The sequence below is a fragment of the Rhinichthys klamathensis genome, unplaced genomic scaffold (genome assembly GCF_029890125.1).
Source record: "Rhinichthys klamathensis goyatoka isolate OS25496 unplaced genomic scaffold, OSU_Roscu_1.1 h1tg000172l_1, whole genome shotgun sequence".
Classification (NCBI taxonomy): Eukaryota; Metazoa; Chordata; class Actinopteri; order Cypriniformes; family Leuciscidae; genus Rhinichthys; species Rhinichthys klamathensis.
Genome location: NW_026606702.1, coordinates 902,092 through 920,474, shown reverse-complemented (window position 1 = coordinate 920,474; position 18,383 = coordinate 902,092). Strand labels below are relative to the sequence as shown.

The following is an 18,383-nucleotide window of genomic DNA, read 5'->3' as shown; positions in this document are numbered from 1 at the left end:
GTCTGATGCTCCTGTGGAGTATAGAGAGCCTGGTCTGACAGCTTCTAATGGCATTAACACTGCACTCTTTGAAAATGGTTGAAGGTCTTTGTATTCAGTTAGACTTTAAAGCCCTTAATAGCACAAACACAACACCTACAAGCTTTTCCCCATCCTGATTCATGGAAATGTTCGCCTCACTAATAGAAAAATAATTGAAAACCAAATTCATTCCAACAATCTTTTTTAATCAATATGTGGACTGCAGTAGGCAAAAAAAGAGGAAAAGCTACATTTGACTTGTGGTGTAGCAAAGTCTTCAGGCCCTCCTGCTGGCTGGGAGTGATGGATTTTGGTTAAATTGTGAATTATGCAAACACTGTTTTGAGAAGTGAGGAACTCATTCATTGCTTGTTTGATTAAAAAAGCTTTGGCTGCCTGCCACCCTTCAGCAGCCTTTTAAACCATTTGAGGATACGGGGGAAAAGTTAAAGTTTGAAGTTCATTTCCGTAGTGCTGCCAGCAACTGAGTGGTTTTTAGTGTCCACTTGCAACGGTCGAGCTCTTCACAGACTGCTTTTGTGGTTGATTGGTGTTTTTGTGCTCAGCTGTCATGTGGTAATGTGTGAATTTCTGGTGGGGGATGTTGGATCCTCTGGTCTACTGAGTTTTTACACTTTCTCCACACTGCTGACGATCACTAATGTGTGACAGTGCTCAGTTCCAACCCTAGACCTTCTCATCAGGCAGACGACCTTGTCAGGCATGATGATCCACTGATACCGAAAGATCTTGACATTTTATAAGCCATAAAATCCAGGAATCAGGATTTGAATTATGTAATTTAAGTAATTTAAATTTAAGAAACAATTCAAATGGAATCTGGGCTGTGTTTCCCAAAAGTCAAGTCAAGTCATCTTCATTTATATAGCGCTTTTAACAATGGATTGTTTCAAAGCAGCTTTACAGAGATAAACATATAATTTAAGGTAACAGATTGTTTTGGCGTTATAGCGGTTCTTGAATAATGTTACTTCCAGCTAAAGTTAACTTTGATTGATTCACCTCCGTCGAAATGATTAGACTTTAAACGCGAACCTGTGATTAACGCTGACGGCGTTCACATGCTCATTCAGAATTCTATAGTTATGTGCTTTTTAAAATATGTGCGCAGGTTTGTAATTCATACAACCCAGCCTAAACAAACTACTTTTCTTGCCTATAAATTTTGATACAGAATTTTGTTTTATTTTATCACTTCGGGGTACGCGAGCCGGAATTCACAACGCTTTATCTGTAGAGTGGGAAAGGGATCCTCCATAGGGAGAGGATAGTGGATACTTCAGCAAAAGCATCATAAGCCAATTGGCACCAGTGGTCTCTGTGATCTTAGGCTTATGATGCTTTTGGGAAATGCAGCCCTGATCAATTCACACAACTAAATTAATCAGTAGCCTATTAAATATATTTTTTTAAATAATATAAATGTACTAAAAATACTGCTTTTTTATTGTGCAAAGACATTCACGTTGTTAAAGGTTAGTTCACCCAAACATGAAAATTCTGTCAGTAATTACTCACCCTCATGTTGTTCCAACCCCGTAAGACTTCCGTTCATCTTCGGAACACAAATTAAGATATTTTTGATTAAATCTGAGAGCTGTCTTACTCCTCCATAGGCTTCTATTGTAATTTAAATCTGCCGGCCCAGAAAGTTAGTAAAAACATCATTAAAATAGTCCAAGTGATTAAAGTGGATAAACCTTAAGTTTATCAAGAGAATACTTTTTGTGCGCAAAAAACCCCCCCGACTTTTATTCAACTTAATTTTCTTCTGTATGGGCCTCTGAGTGAGTTAGGGTGAGTTCACGTAGTGTAACAGCGCAGCGCTACGTCAGAACGTAGGCTCACTATTGGCAAGCATCACACTCATGACCAGCGTCGGCCAATAGTGAGCCTACGTTCTAACGTAGCGCTGCGCTGTTACACTACGTGAACTCACTCAGAGGCCCACATAGAAGATGAATAGTTGAATAAAGTCGTTATTTTTGTTTGTTTTTTTGCGCACAAAAAGTATTCTCGTCACTTGATAAACCCACTTGGACTATTTTAACAATGTTTTTACTAACTTTCTGAGCCGGCAAGTTTCAATTAAAATAGAAGCCTATGGAGGAGTAAGACAGCTGTCAGATTGAATCAAAAATACCGTAATTTGTGTTCCGAAGATGAACGGAAGTCTTACGGGGTTGGAACAACATGAGGGTGAGTAATTACGGACAGAATTTTCATTTTTGGATGAACTTTTCACAGATCACCTTTAATACTGGTGATCTGATTTCTGGACAGCTGCTATATGCAAGGAGAGAAAGCAGATCATTTTATGGCTGATGATGAATATTTTGCCTTATTAAGAATGATTGAATCATTAGAGAGATTGAGGAAGATTGGGAAGATTCAGAATAATGCAGAAAGGTCAATTAGCCTGCCGACTGTGTGCTACTTCAATATAATCAAGCTTGAGTGTTTGGCTAACCCGAATGCTTTATACCAGCCGTGCCTTAAGGCCTGTTCACACCGGGACGAATTTCGCGCGCGATATTCGCCGACGTTTAACGCCTCGTGACTAAACAAAGGGCGCCAATGTGAGTGTGCACACCGACGCGTAAAACGCCACACGTAAAAGCGTCAATTTTTAAAAAACGCCTCGGGTTCGTTTTTTTAGTTTGACGCGCCGCGTCAAAAACTATCCGACCAATGAGATTGGCGCTTTTGCTCACGTGTCTGGAGCTTCTGAAGTTACAGTAAAACACAACTTGTGGTCGCTCAAACACAAAACGGTCTTGCCGAGCACACATACGTAACAGTGAAGAAGATATACGCCAAGTAGCGTCTACACTGCCGGGAAGAAATAAGACGAGGAAGATGCAAGGCAAGATGAATGTAGAGCTGCTGGTCTCGTTGGTGTCGGAACATAAAGAACTATATGACAAACGCGACAGCGACTACAAAAATCTTGATAAAAGAGAATGTTATGGAGTGGTATTGCAGAGCAAATGGGCGCCATCTAATGTCAGGGAATGAATTTGCATGTTCACTCGGCTCATCGTCAGCGAAAATCGCTTGGGTGTGAACACAAAAAACGCGTTGAAAAACGCTGCCGAATAACGCGCGCCGATATTCGTCCCGGTGTGTACGAGCCTTTATAGTCTCTTGTGCTCAAGGTCAATGAGCATTACTGAAATGTTCCTATAATTGATCAATGCATATGCATGGCAGAGAACAGACACACCGGTCATAGTTGGCACATACCCTTTTTGTGTTTTGGCTAGTTAGCAAGCTAAACAAACTGTTAATTGGTAGACATAGCTAAATATCTTATCAGTGTTGTGTCCTGGGAGTGAAATTAACACCCGCCAACCTGACAAATGTGGGTGAAAATCCACTGGGGCGGGCAACACTATCAACTCACTAGCCTATTTGGCGGGTTATGATTATGTTCTGTCACTTTGTATGACATGGCTATTTTTACATGGCTATGTTAGAACTGGATGACTTTTTTTGAACGGATGTCAATTAAGGAGATTCTTCAGTAAGCTGAGATCAGTACTCAGGAAAGGAAAGGAAACGGCTGATTATTTTATGAATTGTGAGCCTGTACACATCCTCAGAGTGCTTATCATTAAGCATTTATTTTGTAGTAAGTTATATTTGGAGTTTACAACGGAATAATTTCTGTTTTAAAAGAGAAGCCACAGAATTTTGCAACAAGTATAGTATTCACTTTATGGCTCATTTATTTCTATGATATCCAAGGGCGTAGATTTGGTTTGAACATTGGGGGGGTTGAAGTTTGGGTATGCCTCCTGATATTGTGATCATGGTATAAATAATGGGGGGGTTATATCCCCCCCATCTCCCCCACAAATTACACCCCTGATGATATCTGTAAACAATAATTGAAAGCAATTCAGTTAATCCATCAGATTTTATAATAAATATAAATCTGGTTTATATCTTGTATTTTGGTTTTGGCTAGTAAAAGTTCTGAATGGGGTTTAAATTAAAAATGTAGTAGTCAAATTGGCAAGTGAGTGAAAAAGCTGATTTAAAACCATGGTTGTGTCCTCGAGAAAGGAACTTAACTGGAGGTTGTTCCAGTAATATATGTATATGCAAGTGAGTACATTAAGCATGCATACTAGTACTTTATGGGTGCATATAAATGCTTTAATGTACTGATATGCACCCTTTAGGGGTAGATAAGACACAAAATCATACTTTTGAAAGTACTACCTCAGTGATGAGTTGACAGTACACTCTTTGGACATTTTGTGAAGTCAGTGTTTAGTATTTTTAAATGTTTTCCATATGTAGATGACTCACCGCACAGCATTCAGCATCAGTGGTCCGACAGCTTGAGGTTCTGCCTTACGCAGCTGAGACAAAAACTTGCATATCTCCATTGCCAGATTGATGCTGCCTGCAATGAAAAGAACAGTGCCAAAAACAGAGATGCTTGTCATTTATTTTAGCATATTTCAGGGGTCTCAGAAAATGTGGGCTTGTTGGAGAACACTCCAAATGAGGTTTTATTGTGAACAAAGCATTTTTGGTTTACATTAGCACAACTACTATTATATTTGTTATACGACTTACCATATAAAGATAATGACGTGCGAACACGGTGAGATTTTCCTCATTTTATGATGTTTTATTAACAAGGTTCGGGAGGAGCAGGTGCAGATAATTAACCCAATCAGCACAAGTGGAGATCAATCTGTAATCAACTCAGGACAAGCTAAATAACAGCAGAACACACCTTTGTTCCATGACAGTTTATCAACATCCCACTTCCACCCCATCTCCTCGCTTTTAGTTCCATCTCTAGTTCCATCTATACTCTTACCAAGGGGGGGGAGTACTCTGGGTTCGGGCAGAAATTCCGAACAGCACGCCAAGTACGCATAACATTTCCCATAATGATTATATGTAGATGTGAACTCGTGAAGTGGCTTTAAAGTACAAGACTGTCAGATTCTATCTAGTTGCTGAAGCCACTGTCTCGTTTTGATGAGGTGGTCCTATAAGGATCCACCAATTATTTTGTTCCTGTTTACATGAATATATGTGACAGCTCTGGCTACTGTGGACGTGAATATCTTGCAATGTAGTTGCTCGGGGTCATTTGCAATTGATGAGACTACAAAGTATTGTAATTATGATAATGCAGTCCTGGGAAGAAGTGTGTTATTGAGGGCATGCATGTAATTCAGAAGTGTACGTGCCAGAAGGATGAAGACAATCATGTTAATGCGCAGTACATTCATATTGTGGACTTAAGAGCACAAAAAACCAACCGCTAAGAAAAGCAGCAGAAGGAGAAACAACCATGCAAATGTGTGCAGCTATATCAGCGTGATATTTTATGTTTATGGAGATGGGTCAAAATATGGATTGGAACATTACATGAAAGTCTTTTTTTTCTGTTCCTCATTAAGCCTGTGTTCAGTGATCTCTGACTCACAATCATGGCCGCTCAGCAGCCTCCACCCTCCACACTGCGGCTGACAGCAACAACATTTCAGGCCTGATTCTCACAGAGTGTGTTTGAGAAAGAACGAGAGAGAGAAACTTCAGTTACACCTTCACAACTCTAAAGAAAAAGATGCTTCCTTCGAAGAGACACCTCTTTTTTGTTGTTTTTTTCTGCGTGTCATGCAGTTTGCTGGAGTAGCCAAAATAGCAGAACAAGGCATTATAAAAAGAGAGAAAGGAGTTATTTTAAGGTACATTTTTATTCAGATGCTCGGTATCGAGGTATTTGAGTTGTGCTGTGCTCTGCTGGTTTTGGTTCTAGTTAGGATCAAATCTTCACTGCAGCTTTTCAGTGTGACTAGATGCAGATATAGATCAGCAAAGTGTTCTAACCGCACCAGTCATGACTCACATGCACTCATATCACACTCTCACACGCACACAGACTTATAGATGTTCTCATCTGCTTCTATCAAAGCATCAAATATAAAAATCGTTTCTGAATTTATTTAGATGTCTCTTTTACTACCGTATGTGAATATCTGTATTAAGTATTGTGTGTGTCTAAGATGGTCATGTTTGTGACATGAAAGTGTACAACTTATGTCCGTAAGTGACTGTGTGTTTGTGTAGTTGGGCATGTTTTTAGATGATATTTAAACACGGTTCACTAAAGTTCTGATTGCTTGTTAATCCTTGATTATAAAGTCCTGTGGAGGAAATCGTAGGGTTCTCTTCTTCATTGTAAGGTTGTGCGTGCATATGTTTGTGTATGAGTGTGTAGTGTGTACATGTGGCCGTGTGCGGGGTGGGTGAGTTTTCAATATCTCTGTAAATAATCAGATGTGTGTGCAATCACCATTTCAACACTCAACCAGCTAAAGTTGTGGCCCATCTCTTAAAGGGGAAGTTATAATATTCAGTTTGTCTTAAAGGAGAAGTTGACTTTGTTTCTTCAGCATGCGCCTTAAGCAAGTGTTTTCATCAGCCTCTTCTGCATGACTTTCTTAGTACAAAGTTGTGCTTTATAATACTGCAAGGAAGGTAAAAAGAGGAATGAATTTGAATCTAAATGTGAACTTTTTGCAAGTTGAGTGCTTTTGACTCTGTATGGGATCAGGTAAAGGAGTTTTTAACTTTAGCTCTGGTAATTCTTCCAGCTGTGTACCAGGCCCTTGCACACTTATAAAGACTTTACGCGTTACAAAGATGCCTACACACACACACACACACACACACAACACTGATGCACTGAGAACAAAACCTGATCATTTCAAATGATTTATATATATATATATTGTATGTGTGATAGTTATCAGTGCATTGCACTTGTAAAAACACACTTGATGACCTTTTTAAACCAAAAATTGTAAAAAGAAAAGGTCGATCCTTATTTGTTGCCAGATGCCACTTGGTTTGATATGTCGAATGCAATGAAATGTACACATTCTAAAGTGTCATTTAAGTGCTGTTTTCAAGTACTACTTTGAGCCACTCAAATGCAGTGACAAATTATGTCTTAATGATGTCTTCAAAATCACACAAGGCAAATCAATTAGATCCAAGTACTTAAGTAAAAACAAAAACAGTTAAATAAATATAGACATTGAAAAGAGTATATTTTGGCACCGTCCGTCCATGTACATGATACAGAGCTGTATCTTGTTGTGAGGGAAGTGAGAAGATGGAGGCAACCTGATAATAGCCTCTTGTGTGACTCAGAACTTGGTCAGGCAGCTCTGTTGCATCAGTGGGCAGAGTTTCATCTGGCCTTATGACACAGGAAAACTTTATAAATACAGTTTGAAAACGATTTTCTATTGTTTTCTCTAACCTTAAAATTAATTAATGATTAAAATTAATTGCTGATTGACAGAATCCAGTTAAAAAAGCTGGCTAATTTAGCTGCTGTTTGATGGGATTTGTTCACCAATTAGGCCATAAACCGTGAAACTGCATTTGAGATGTGGCCATTAGTTCTACAATGAATGTTCAGTGTGAAGCTGGACTTTTAACGTTGTCATCATGAGCTGTTTCAAAGCAACATATTAAAATACATAATTGCTGTTGATTGCAAAGCTCTACTTAAATGTAATATCTTCTGTAGTGACGGTAACATCCAGTGGGGGGCCTTGGAACTTCAGTGAATGTGGAACAGAACACTGAACCTCCATGTCCATATTTAGAGAGTGAGACTGAAAGAATGTGTGTGTGTGTGTGTGTGTGTGTGTGAGAGAGAGAGGGGAAGAAATGAGAAATCCTTGCTAAGGAGGGAGGGAGAAAGGAAGGGGACAGTAATGAAAATTAAAGAGAAAAGAAAAAGTTGTGGGGGGACATGAGATGGGTTGGGTGGGTAAAGTTCCTCACACCAAGTTCCGGACAACTTCTCATCTGGATGATAAAGTCAAACCCCTTTACAATTTATTTTATGAGGAAAAAATAAATAAATATATAATCTCGAAGACAGCTCAAGCTCCTTTCCTTTGTGGGAATTGATGCATGTTTTTTTCTTTCTTTTCTTTCTTTTTTTGTGAATGAGGAGATTTAGAGCAGCCTTGCCAAGGACGATTGAGGGAGATGGATGAAAATGAGTCCACATCAGAAGGTCTCAAACTGCACTAACCTTCAATCTACCAGAAGTGGACCGGTGACCAGGCCTGTGGAGGAAAAGGTGAATTTACATAGAGGTAGCAAATGGTTTGTTTGTGTAAGTTCAGCAGATGATTTACATGAGGTGTCCTTGAATGGACCTCAAACTGAGGGTAGGTGAGCTATACATGAGACATTTACTTAAACCTGTGCACTCCATGCATTTAGTGGTAGTGCATGCGTTTAGCTCATATTTAATCTTCTGATATTCACATCACTGGTCAGTCGTATCTAAATATGAAATTCTGTACCTAAATGAAATCTGGTTCCTTGGGGTAATTGCTGCTATTTCAGTGCAAAACATATATATTTTTTTTATTCAGACCCATGTGTCCTGACATCACATGTAGCCTACATGTTTTTCAGATATTATCTATTTGTTGTGTTTTGCAACTAAATAAGACCATCTGCTCTTCTACAGTATGTCTCCTAAACATTCCCTGTCACAATTAGAATGCAGTGCTTTCCAGATCTTTAACATATGTCTTGCTGACATGTGCTTACTGGGATACGGTGTCTGATACACACTCAACATTTTTATATTAACACATGAAAGCTTGAGAAATCTTTTTGTTTTATTTTATGGAACATTATGTGAGCTAATCTGATGTTGGGCCCTTTGTAATATAATCTTATTTTATTCTTTGGGGAAATCTTTATTGATCCTTATGGATTTGTTCAAAATTATGAATTTCCATTAGCCAATTTTGGATAGGGATGTTTTAATGCGTCAACCAGAATAATAGACTAATATTGTGCATTCTTATTTTGCAATTTTGCCTGTGATTATATTTTTTCTTGCAATAAATAAATAAAATAAAACATCTAATGACAAACCGTGCTACCTTTCCTTATAAAAATATGGAAAGGTCAGTGAAGCATTCACACCAGATGTCATATAAAGAAGAGAGATTATCTGAAAGGTGTGAATTTTCTTCTCTCAATGAACAGATAATTATTTTATAGTTTCTTTGTTTTGTCTTCATTTATTAGTACTTTTGTTGCTGCTGCCGATGATGATTTTGACCTTTTTTTTGCGATGTGTATATGTAATTGGTGTGCAATTGTGTTTGCTTTTAATTTGTAGATGATGAAGTCCACAATTCCAAGAAGAAAAACCGCTGTTATTAAATCTTTCAGCAAAACCAGACAAAGGTATGTATAAACAAGCAAATACACACATTATACAAACATACTCTTTTTTTGAGAAGTCTTTGGGCATTTTAAATTGATATTCTTTTAATTTCTCATTTCACTTCCCCCTCACACACACAAACATGCTCTCATTATTCTTTTCCTGTGCCACTGGCTTCTCCTCCTTTACCCTTTAATTGACTCCAAACAGAAAATCAAAAACCTCTTTTTCCCCTTTGTTCCTGACTGACTGATCTATGTGTGCCTACTTACCTACTTAACCATATTTTGGGGACACATTTGTACCCAGAAGCCAGCTACCACCCCCCCCCCCCCCCCCCCCCCCCCCCCCCGTTCTGTTTAAAAACCCCCAGAATTTCTTTAGGGTTAGGTCATAGTATTTATAACTCTGTATAAAAACAATAGAGGTTTAAGAAATGAATAAATGAATGTCCACATTTAGATAGCCAATTAAATTGTGCGTGTGTGTGTGTGTGTATTTGATCTAGCTGATTTAAATCTAAGTGGCATATTTATACTGTGTATATATAGTATAGGCCTATATGTGGCTCGTGCTGGCAAAATGAGTCGCAGAGCACATTTTCAAAACCGAGATATTGTTATTTTCACATTCTCTATTAAAATACCTTCAAAAGGATGTATCATTTGTTGGAATCAGACAAAAAATGTCTGAGATACACCTGTTTGAGTTCAAAAGAGTCAGCAAAGTCGATTTTGAGAAAATTTCAGGAAAATTTATGAAGGTTCCAAAACGTCTCGGGTAACTTGCGTAACCCATGTTCTCTGAATAGGGAACGAGACGCTGCATAGCGATGACGCAATGGGAATGCACTTAGGGCAGTGCTGATTGTCTGAACCCAAATAGAATCATGCCAATTCATTGGCTGATGGCGCGGGCACCTTCTCAGCGGCGCTACCTCACTCACTCTTATACAGTGAACGCGCCATCTGCTCCTCAGATTTTCCACCGATTAAGAAGAAGCTCCTTCGGCAGCTAGAGGAGCTTGGCAGCGAACAAAAGTGTGCGGAGAGGACCAACCTGCTGCCACACAAATATCTTCTAAAGGAACTCCCTTAAAAAGAGCCTGGGAAGACGTGATACTCCTAGTAGAGTGATCTTTAACGCCCAGAGGTGAAGGAAGCTTCCGCACCTCATAAGCCAAAGAAATTGCGTCTCTCACCCAGCGAGAGATCCTGTGCTTAGAAGCGGCGAGCCCTGGGCGGCCGGCCTCAAAGCATACAAACAACTGAGACGACTTGCACCACTGGCCAGAGCGGTCCACATATGCCTTTAAAAGCCCAAACAGGGCAAAGCAAATGATGCTTCTCCACCTCAGGTGAGGAAAAAGGAGGGGGACAGAAAGAGTGAAGCATGACCACTTGAGAACGGAATGATGTGGACAAAACTTTGGGGACATAACCAGGTCTAGGTCGTAGAAACACCTTCACAAGACCTGGGGAAAACTCCATGCAAGGCTCACTCACAGAAAGAGCCTGCAGATCCCCACACGCTTGAGAGAGGCCAATGCTAACAAAAGCGCCACCTTGAGAGTCAGAATCCGGTCCGGGAGCTGACTACAAGGGTTCAAAGGGAGGCTCTAATAGCCCCTCCAAAACAACTGATAAAAGACCAAGACTCAAAGACCTTCAACTTATAAAAATACAGCCATCTAGTAGAAGGCACACGAGCGTTATCAATGGTCTCCCGAACATTAGCGGGAAGACCAGACCCCACTGTCGCTAGTGATTCCCTTTTATCGGCCACAGGCCAACCCACAGCCTCCATATCTCGGGTCGAGGATGCAAAATCCTGCCCTGGAGCTGAGACAACAGATCTCTCCTGATAGGAATCTGCCAAGGGGGACTCCTCCACCAGGGAGCTCAGTTCGGGGAACCACGTCTGGGATGGCCAGAATGGGGCTACCAGAAGGAGGCGGATTCCACACTCCCTCACTCTGCAAAGGACTGCAGGGATTAGCTTGACCAGAGGGAATGCACACAGTCTCAAATCCGGCCATGGATGAGCGAAGGCATCTATCCCCAGAGGCGTCGGATGAGACAGGGAAAACCACAGGGGGCACTGTGTCGAGCCCTGCGATGCAAAGAGGTCCACCTCCGCCTCACTGAACATGCTCCAAATTTGAGCCACTATTTGGCGGTGCAACATCCACTCCCCTGACTTGAGCTTCTGTCTCGACAGAAAGTCTGCTGCGACGTTCAGGTCCCCTGGAATGTGAACTGCTCTCAGCGAAAGAAACCTGTCTTGAGCCCAAAGGAGTAGGCGGCGCGCAATGCCTGATATGACAGCCCATCAGGGCCGGAAGAAAGTGATCCAAGGCCAGAGAGACGGCTTGCAACTCTAGCAATTTATGTGCCACGAGAGAAGCTCGCCCATCCAAACACCACATTCTTGTCTGCCCTCGAAGGACCGTACCCCAACCAGTCAAAGAGGCGTTCTTCGTGACAACCTGCAAACTACACCCATCTTGACCCCTTGAAGTTAAAAAGGGGGTGTCTTTCCACCTCCAAAGAGCACGAAGGCAACTGCGTGACACTCTTAGCAGGCGGAAGGCAGACCAAGAAGTGCGGATGCCCCTGAGTTTCATCCACCACAGGAATGGTCTCATATGAAGGAGGCAGGGCCCAAAGGCAGCACAGGAGAGGCTGCTGCCATGAGCCCCAGAAGCCTGCAACATATTCCCACCGCAACATGATGGCCGAGCCTGAAACGGGCCAAGCACGCACGGAGACTGGAAACTCGAGCAGGGGCCAGACGGACTTGCATCGAGAGAGAATCGAGTTGGACACCCAGGAAAGACACTCTTCTGAGCATTCAACCTGAGACCAAGGAGGAGCCAGAGGCATCCTCTGACTGTGAAGATTTGCCCACAGGGGTCACCGAGGAGGTCACCGTCTCTCTCATTCCGGGGTCTAGCATAGAGGCTGGAGCATTCGACACGGGGAGAAAGCCTTCCATGGGTGAAACAGCTTGAGCGAGAAGATGTATTGAGGGGAGATAGCCTTGAGCATCTCCATCCTTCAATACAGGAAGAAGGTTTTGGCAGGCTGACTCTGTATCCCCAAGTGCACATGGCGGGGGGTATAACAGATTTTGATCCGTAGAGCATCTCAAGGGGAAACAGATACGCTTCAGCGGTCTGTCCCTCCCTTCTAAGATGGGGAAATCTCTCCGTTCCTGACACGTGAATCAGGAACGCCCCTGCGAAGCTGAAGCAGCGGGTTTAGCTGGCTGCCTCAGGTCAACGTGTCTACAGGGGCGCTGACGGGGCATCGGACGGACCGTGCAAGGTGGGGGATGTCTCGGCTCGTCACTCCTTCTAGAGGGCCTCTTTCCGGTGTGCGAAGCGGTCTCTGGGCGCTGGGGAAGGTGTAGCAGGTTCACGAGCCCTCCTAGGTATTAACTGCTTAAGGGCAGCTGATTGCATCTTAGCAATTCGAATTTGTCAACCACTGAATTGACCGCCTCTCCAAACAAACCTTACTGGGAGATAGGGGTGTCCAGTAGGAAGACCTTCTCTTTTTCTCGAATTTCAGTGAGATTTGGCCATAGGTGGAGCTCAACAGCCACCAAACCTGCCATGGTCTGCCCAACCGCGCGTGCAGTGTGCTTAGTTGCACGCAGGGTAAGGTCGGTAGCTCTGCGGAGCTCCTTGACCGCTTCCAGTGTAAGGCCCCTGTCCTCATCCATTTCCTTAAGGAAGTCCGCTTGGTAGGCCTGAAGAATCGCCATGGTATGGAGCGCCATACCTGCCTGGCCAGCCACCATGTAGTATTTGCCTACGAGGGCGGAAGTGGTCCTGCAGGGCTTAAGGAAGAAGAGGGCGGGACTTCAGGAAGGAGCGGAAATAGGCTAAAGGTGAGTGGCCAACGTGTCCCTCAACCGCTGGAATGCACGTGTAGCCCTGCTCCACAGAACCAACCAGGTTGGTGAAGTCAGCGGCCGCAGCATTAGTCAGCCGAACGGAGAAAGGCTGCTTCCAGCTTCCAGGCCCTAGAAATCTCACAGTGAAGATCGCTAAAAAATGGCAGCTTTCTTCTAAAGGGCCGTGAAGTGGATTGACCACTCAGAAAACACTCATCAAGCTTGGAGGACTGAGAATCGCGAGGCTCGTCCCGCCAATGTTAAGTTTCTCAGTAGCACGTGTTTAACACATCCACGAGCTCAGTGTAGGCCACAGAAGGCCGCACTTCCTGGCCGCTGGGTGGGAGAGTGTCGGCCACAGCCCGAAATCCTCAGAATCAGACGTCGCGGTGAATAAAATATCCTCCAATCCAAAGGAAATGGCATCGCATGCTTTTGGACTGGGGCATAAAAATCATGGAGAAACTCCGCTAGAAGAGGGCTTAAAGAACACATTTTTGTGAAATGAAAATGAAATTAGCCCATGCGCACTCCGATGCATTTTGCCAGCATGGGACACACACACACACACACACACATACATACTGACTGACTGCTTATATCTGACCAATCCCTTGGTAATGGCTAGAAGACACACTCTGCCTTATATAGGCAGGAATGCAACAACTGACACACACACATAAGAAAGCTGGCAAAGTACGTCATTCAGATTAGGAGCTGGAAGAGAGAGAGAGAGAGAGAGAGAGAGAGAGAGAGAGAGAGAGAGAGAGAGAGAGAGAGAGAGAGAGAGAGAGAGAGAGGAGAGAGAGAGGAGAGAGAGAGAGAGAGAGAGAGGAGAGAGAGAGAGAGAGAGAGAGATGAGAGAGAGAGAGAGAGAGAGAGAGAGAGAGAAAACAAAACATCACAACATCATTACAACAATGTCACGCTTTAATGACAACATTTTTAATCATTGGTATTGATTTTAATTACACATTTCAAAAAATGAATACACTGTTATTGGACACAGAGCAATCATCAGAGTAATAGAGATGTGCAGAGAAGAGCAGCTGTCTGTGTTTCTGCTAAACCAACAGAAGGATCGTTTAAAATGCTCTCTGAGCTTCAGCCAGAGAGAGAGAGAGAGAGAGAGAGAGAGGCTTAACACGACTTTATTAGAACATTTAACTTTTTCCAGAAACCATATTCCTTATCTGATCATATAATCCAAAAATTCACATAAATAAATACAATAAATATACAATATACACATATAGCATTTATACTTCAAACACCTTTAAAATGTTAAAACCAACATATCATCCAAAACCTCACACAAAACTCCTTCCACAGACCATATTTCGGAGAACCTTTGAATATCATTAACCAATTTAAAATATGTGTATTCAATTTTAATTCTAGCAGTCACCATGCCTTTAAAAGCATTTTCTGCATCTACTGTACCTATACCCAACAACTTATTTTTCCGGTCTTCCAAATTGCCATTTTGGCCATACCCAACAGAAAATTTAATATGCATATTTTTCTTCTCTCATGATATGTATATTTGGGACCACTTATAAAACACTGATTGGAAAAATCTTCACCAAAACCTTCAAACAAATTTTTTAGAACAATAAAAAGACTACCTAACCTTACACAAAAAATAAATAAGTGGTCAATTGTCTCTTCAATACCACAAAAAGGACATTCTTTACCCACTGCTGGATTCAGGTGTGCCACGTGTCTGTTTGTAGCTATAGCACCATGAAGAAGTCTCCACTGGAGGTCTGCTGTACGCTTCTCAATGGGAGGCTTGTACAGAGACCTCCAGGATCCTTTAAAGTCTGGTCCAAACACTTCTGTCCACCTCCCTGCTCGTACTCGTTTTAACACAGTCTGATGGGCAACTTTAACACAAGTAAAGTAGATCGCTTTTTTACTTGTTTCACGAAACTGTCCCATCTCCGGGGTCTTAAAAGTTAATATTGTGTCAGCATCTTCATAGTTTTCCTTTGCTGCTGCAGATACACTGATAGATGGGAACTGATAGTTTCTCCTCCAATCTTGAGCTGGTTGAGTTTCCAGTGCTTCCCTGCAGACCCCAGGCAATGCTCTCGGCACCTCCTCCAACACCTGCTGCAGAAGACGCAGAGATCGGACACCCGTTTCACACTGTAGAGCTGCAGCCGTTTTCCATCCTTTAAGGTCTCTCAGATCTCCTATCCTCTTGAGTCCAGCTCCCGCCAGGCAGTTCATCAAGCTTCCTGATGACAGAGTTCTGGTTTCTATCAGTGGATTGTAAAACAATGGCTCTCCCATAATCCACTCCTTTGGTTCTGAAAAATGTCTGTTGACATTGAAGTTATCAAGCCAAGCCTTCAGCATTGACTGATAAAACGGGGTTAAATTACTTAAGTCCAGTTCTTTAAGTCTCAGTAAAAACAATTGTTTCTCATAACCAAGACCAGATACTGTCCTTAAAATAGCACAAGCAACACGAATCCATCCCAGATCCTCTTCATATAATATTCTTTGTGCTGTTTGCGATCTAAAAGTCATAATCCTGCTTCTTATGTCTATCAGAGCTTGTCCTCCTTCTTGTAAAGGCAGATATAATGCAGATCCAGGAACCCAGTGTTGCCCTGACCAAAAAAAATCTACAAATTTCTTCTGTATAACTTTTATCAGTTCATTTGGAGGATCCAGCACATTTAGTCTGTGCCATAGCATGGAGGCGGCCAGGTTATTTGTAACCAAGACTCTACCCCTGTAGGATAGTTCAGGTAATAGCCATTTCCATCTAGACAACTTGGCTGACACCTTCTCCAGCATTCCCTCCCAGTTTTTTTGTCTATAATTTTCTTTACCCAGAAATACTCTAAGAACTTTTATTCCTTCTGTATTCCATTGTAAACCCCCTGGAAGCTTAGGAGGCCCACCATTTCTCCATGGACCCACAACAAAACCCTCACTCTTTGCCCAATTTACCTTTGATGAAGAGGCTCTCTCATATAAAGCTAAACTTCTAGACAGTATCTGAACATCCTCTTGTCCAGTAATAAACACTGTTACATCATCAGCGTAAGCTGAAACAGAGATACTTGACCCATTAAAATCCCCTGGTATATGAAAACCTTTCAAATTATTTTTCAGCTTAATTAGCAGAGGCTCAATAACTAAGCTATAGAGTTGTCCAGAAATTGGACAACCCTGCCTAATTCCCCTCTTAACAGGTATTGGACAACTCAGTCCCCCTCCAACCTTAAGCATTACTGAGGCCCCTCTGTACAGTAACTGAATCCAAGAAACGAATGTTTCCCCAAACCCATATGTTTTCAAAACATTTAAAAGGTAATCATGACCCACACGATCAAATGCTTTTTCTTGATCAATTGATAAGAACCCAATATTAAAATCATCGCTCATAGAAAGGTCCATTACATCTCTTATTAGAAATAGATTATCCATTATTGTACGTCCTGGAACACAATACGTTTGCTCATTCCTCACAATAATACTCAAAAACTTTTTTAATCTATTCACTAAACATTTAGACAATATTTTGTAGTCTTGGCACATTAAAGATACAGGGCGCCAATTCTTCAACAGCCCTAAATCACCAGTTTTAGGCAGAAGTGATAGTACTGCTCTTTGACAACTGCTAGGTAAAATACCTTTTTTAAAACATTCACCAATTACAATGTAAAAGTCCTCTCCTAAAATATTCCAAAAAGATTTATAAAACTCAGCAGGCAGACCATCTACTCCCGGGGCACGTCCTGTGGACAGTTGCTTTACAGCCTCTGAAAGTTCCTCATATGTAATCAATTTGTCCAATGTTTTTCTGTCCTCAGGTTTTAAATTAGGCAGTCCTTTTAATAACTGATCCATACTCTCAGGATCACAATCTTTGGGCCCAAAAAGTTCAGCATAAAAGTCCACTGCGATTTTTCTCATTTCAATAGGGTTTGAAGTTAATGTGCCATTTTCCTTCCGAAGGTAAAGCATATTTTTTTGTTTGACTACTTTATGCTCCAAGTTAAAGAAGAACTTTGTTGGAGCATCCATTTCCTTAATGGAAGATATCCTGGCTCGGATTAAGGCACCTTTTGCTCTTTCCTCTAACAGTGTTTTTAACTCCAATCTCTTTTTCTTTAAATCCTCAGTCATACCCGAAACATTCAAATCAATTACATTTTCCATTTCATTAATATCTTTCTCCAAACATTCAATATTTCTCTTTACAATCACAGTATTATTACAAGAAAACTGCTGACAAAAAATCTTGATTTGGACTTTTCCTACCTCCCACCATTGAATTACATTTTCAAAACGTTCTTTTTCTAGTGTCCAACTCTCCCAAAAACATTTAAATTTTTCACAAAATAACTTATCCTGTACCAGTTTGACATTAAAATGCCAATAAGATCTTGGATGTGACACATTTTTCGTACTAAAATCAATAGTCACTATATGATGATCAGAAAACCCACAAGGGGATATAGCAACATTCATGACTCTATTATTGTCTGATTTATTCACATATATTCTATCCAGTCGTGCTCCCTTCACAGTAGAATCTAAAATTTTAACCCATGTGTATTGTTTCGTTAATTTGTTCTTACTTCTCCACACATCATTCAGTTCTAGTTCTTGAGACATTCTTCTATCTTAAGAAGCATATTACTAGACTGTAAATGAGGTTCTTGCCCATTCCTATCCAAAACAAAATTAGTGGTACAATTCCAATCTCCTCCCATTATTACACACATTTTTTCATCATCATATTTTCTTATTGCACTGTTTAACTTTTCAAATAATTCCATTCTTTGTGAACCTAAATTTGGAGCATATACATTAATAAGAAGAAATTTTAACTCTTTAATTTCTACTATAGCTATTAAAACCCTACCTTTTTCTAATTCAATAGTAGATAGGATCTTTAAATCCAAATGTTTAGAAAAGATAATCGCTACACCTGCGCTCAAATGTGTTCCATGACTCAGAATACATTCACCATCCCACCATTTATTCAATTCAATTTCATTTTGATTATCTGAATGTGTTTCCTGTAAAAACATAACATTGATATCCTTGAGATGAACATATTCTGAGATCACTGCTCTCTTATTCCAATCTCTCCCTCCATTAATGTTTAAAGATCCTATTCTCAAAATATCCATAAAAAGATATAAGGAGA

The 18,383-nt window shown here is 41.1% G+C and overlaps 1 protein-coding gene across 1 annotated transcript in view; it reads left to right on the top strand.

Annotated features, from left to right (window-relative positions):
* Window positions 1-7,941: 7,941 nt before the first annotated feature.
* arhgap20b (Rho GTPase activating protein 20b) overlaps window positions 7,942-18,383 on the top strand; it is a 68,180-nt gene continuing 57,738 nt past the window's right edge. The window contains exons 1-2 of the mRNA XM_056260069.1: window positions 7,942-8,185; window positions 9,251-9,318. Coding sequence (XP_056116044.1) covers window positions 8,096-8,185; window positions 9,251-9,318 — 158 coding nt within the window. The 5' untranslated portion in view covers window positions 7,942-8,095. The remainder of the gene's footprint in view (window positions 8,186-9,250; window positions 9,319-18,383) is intronic.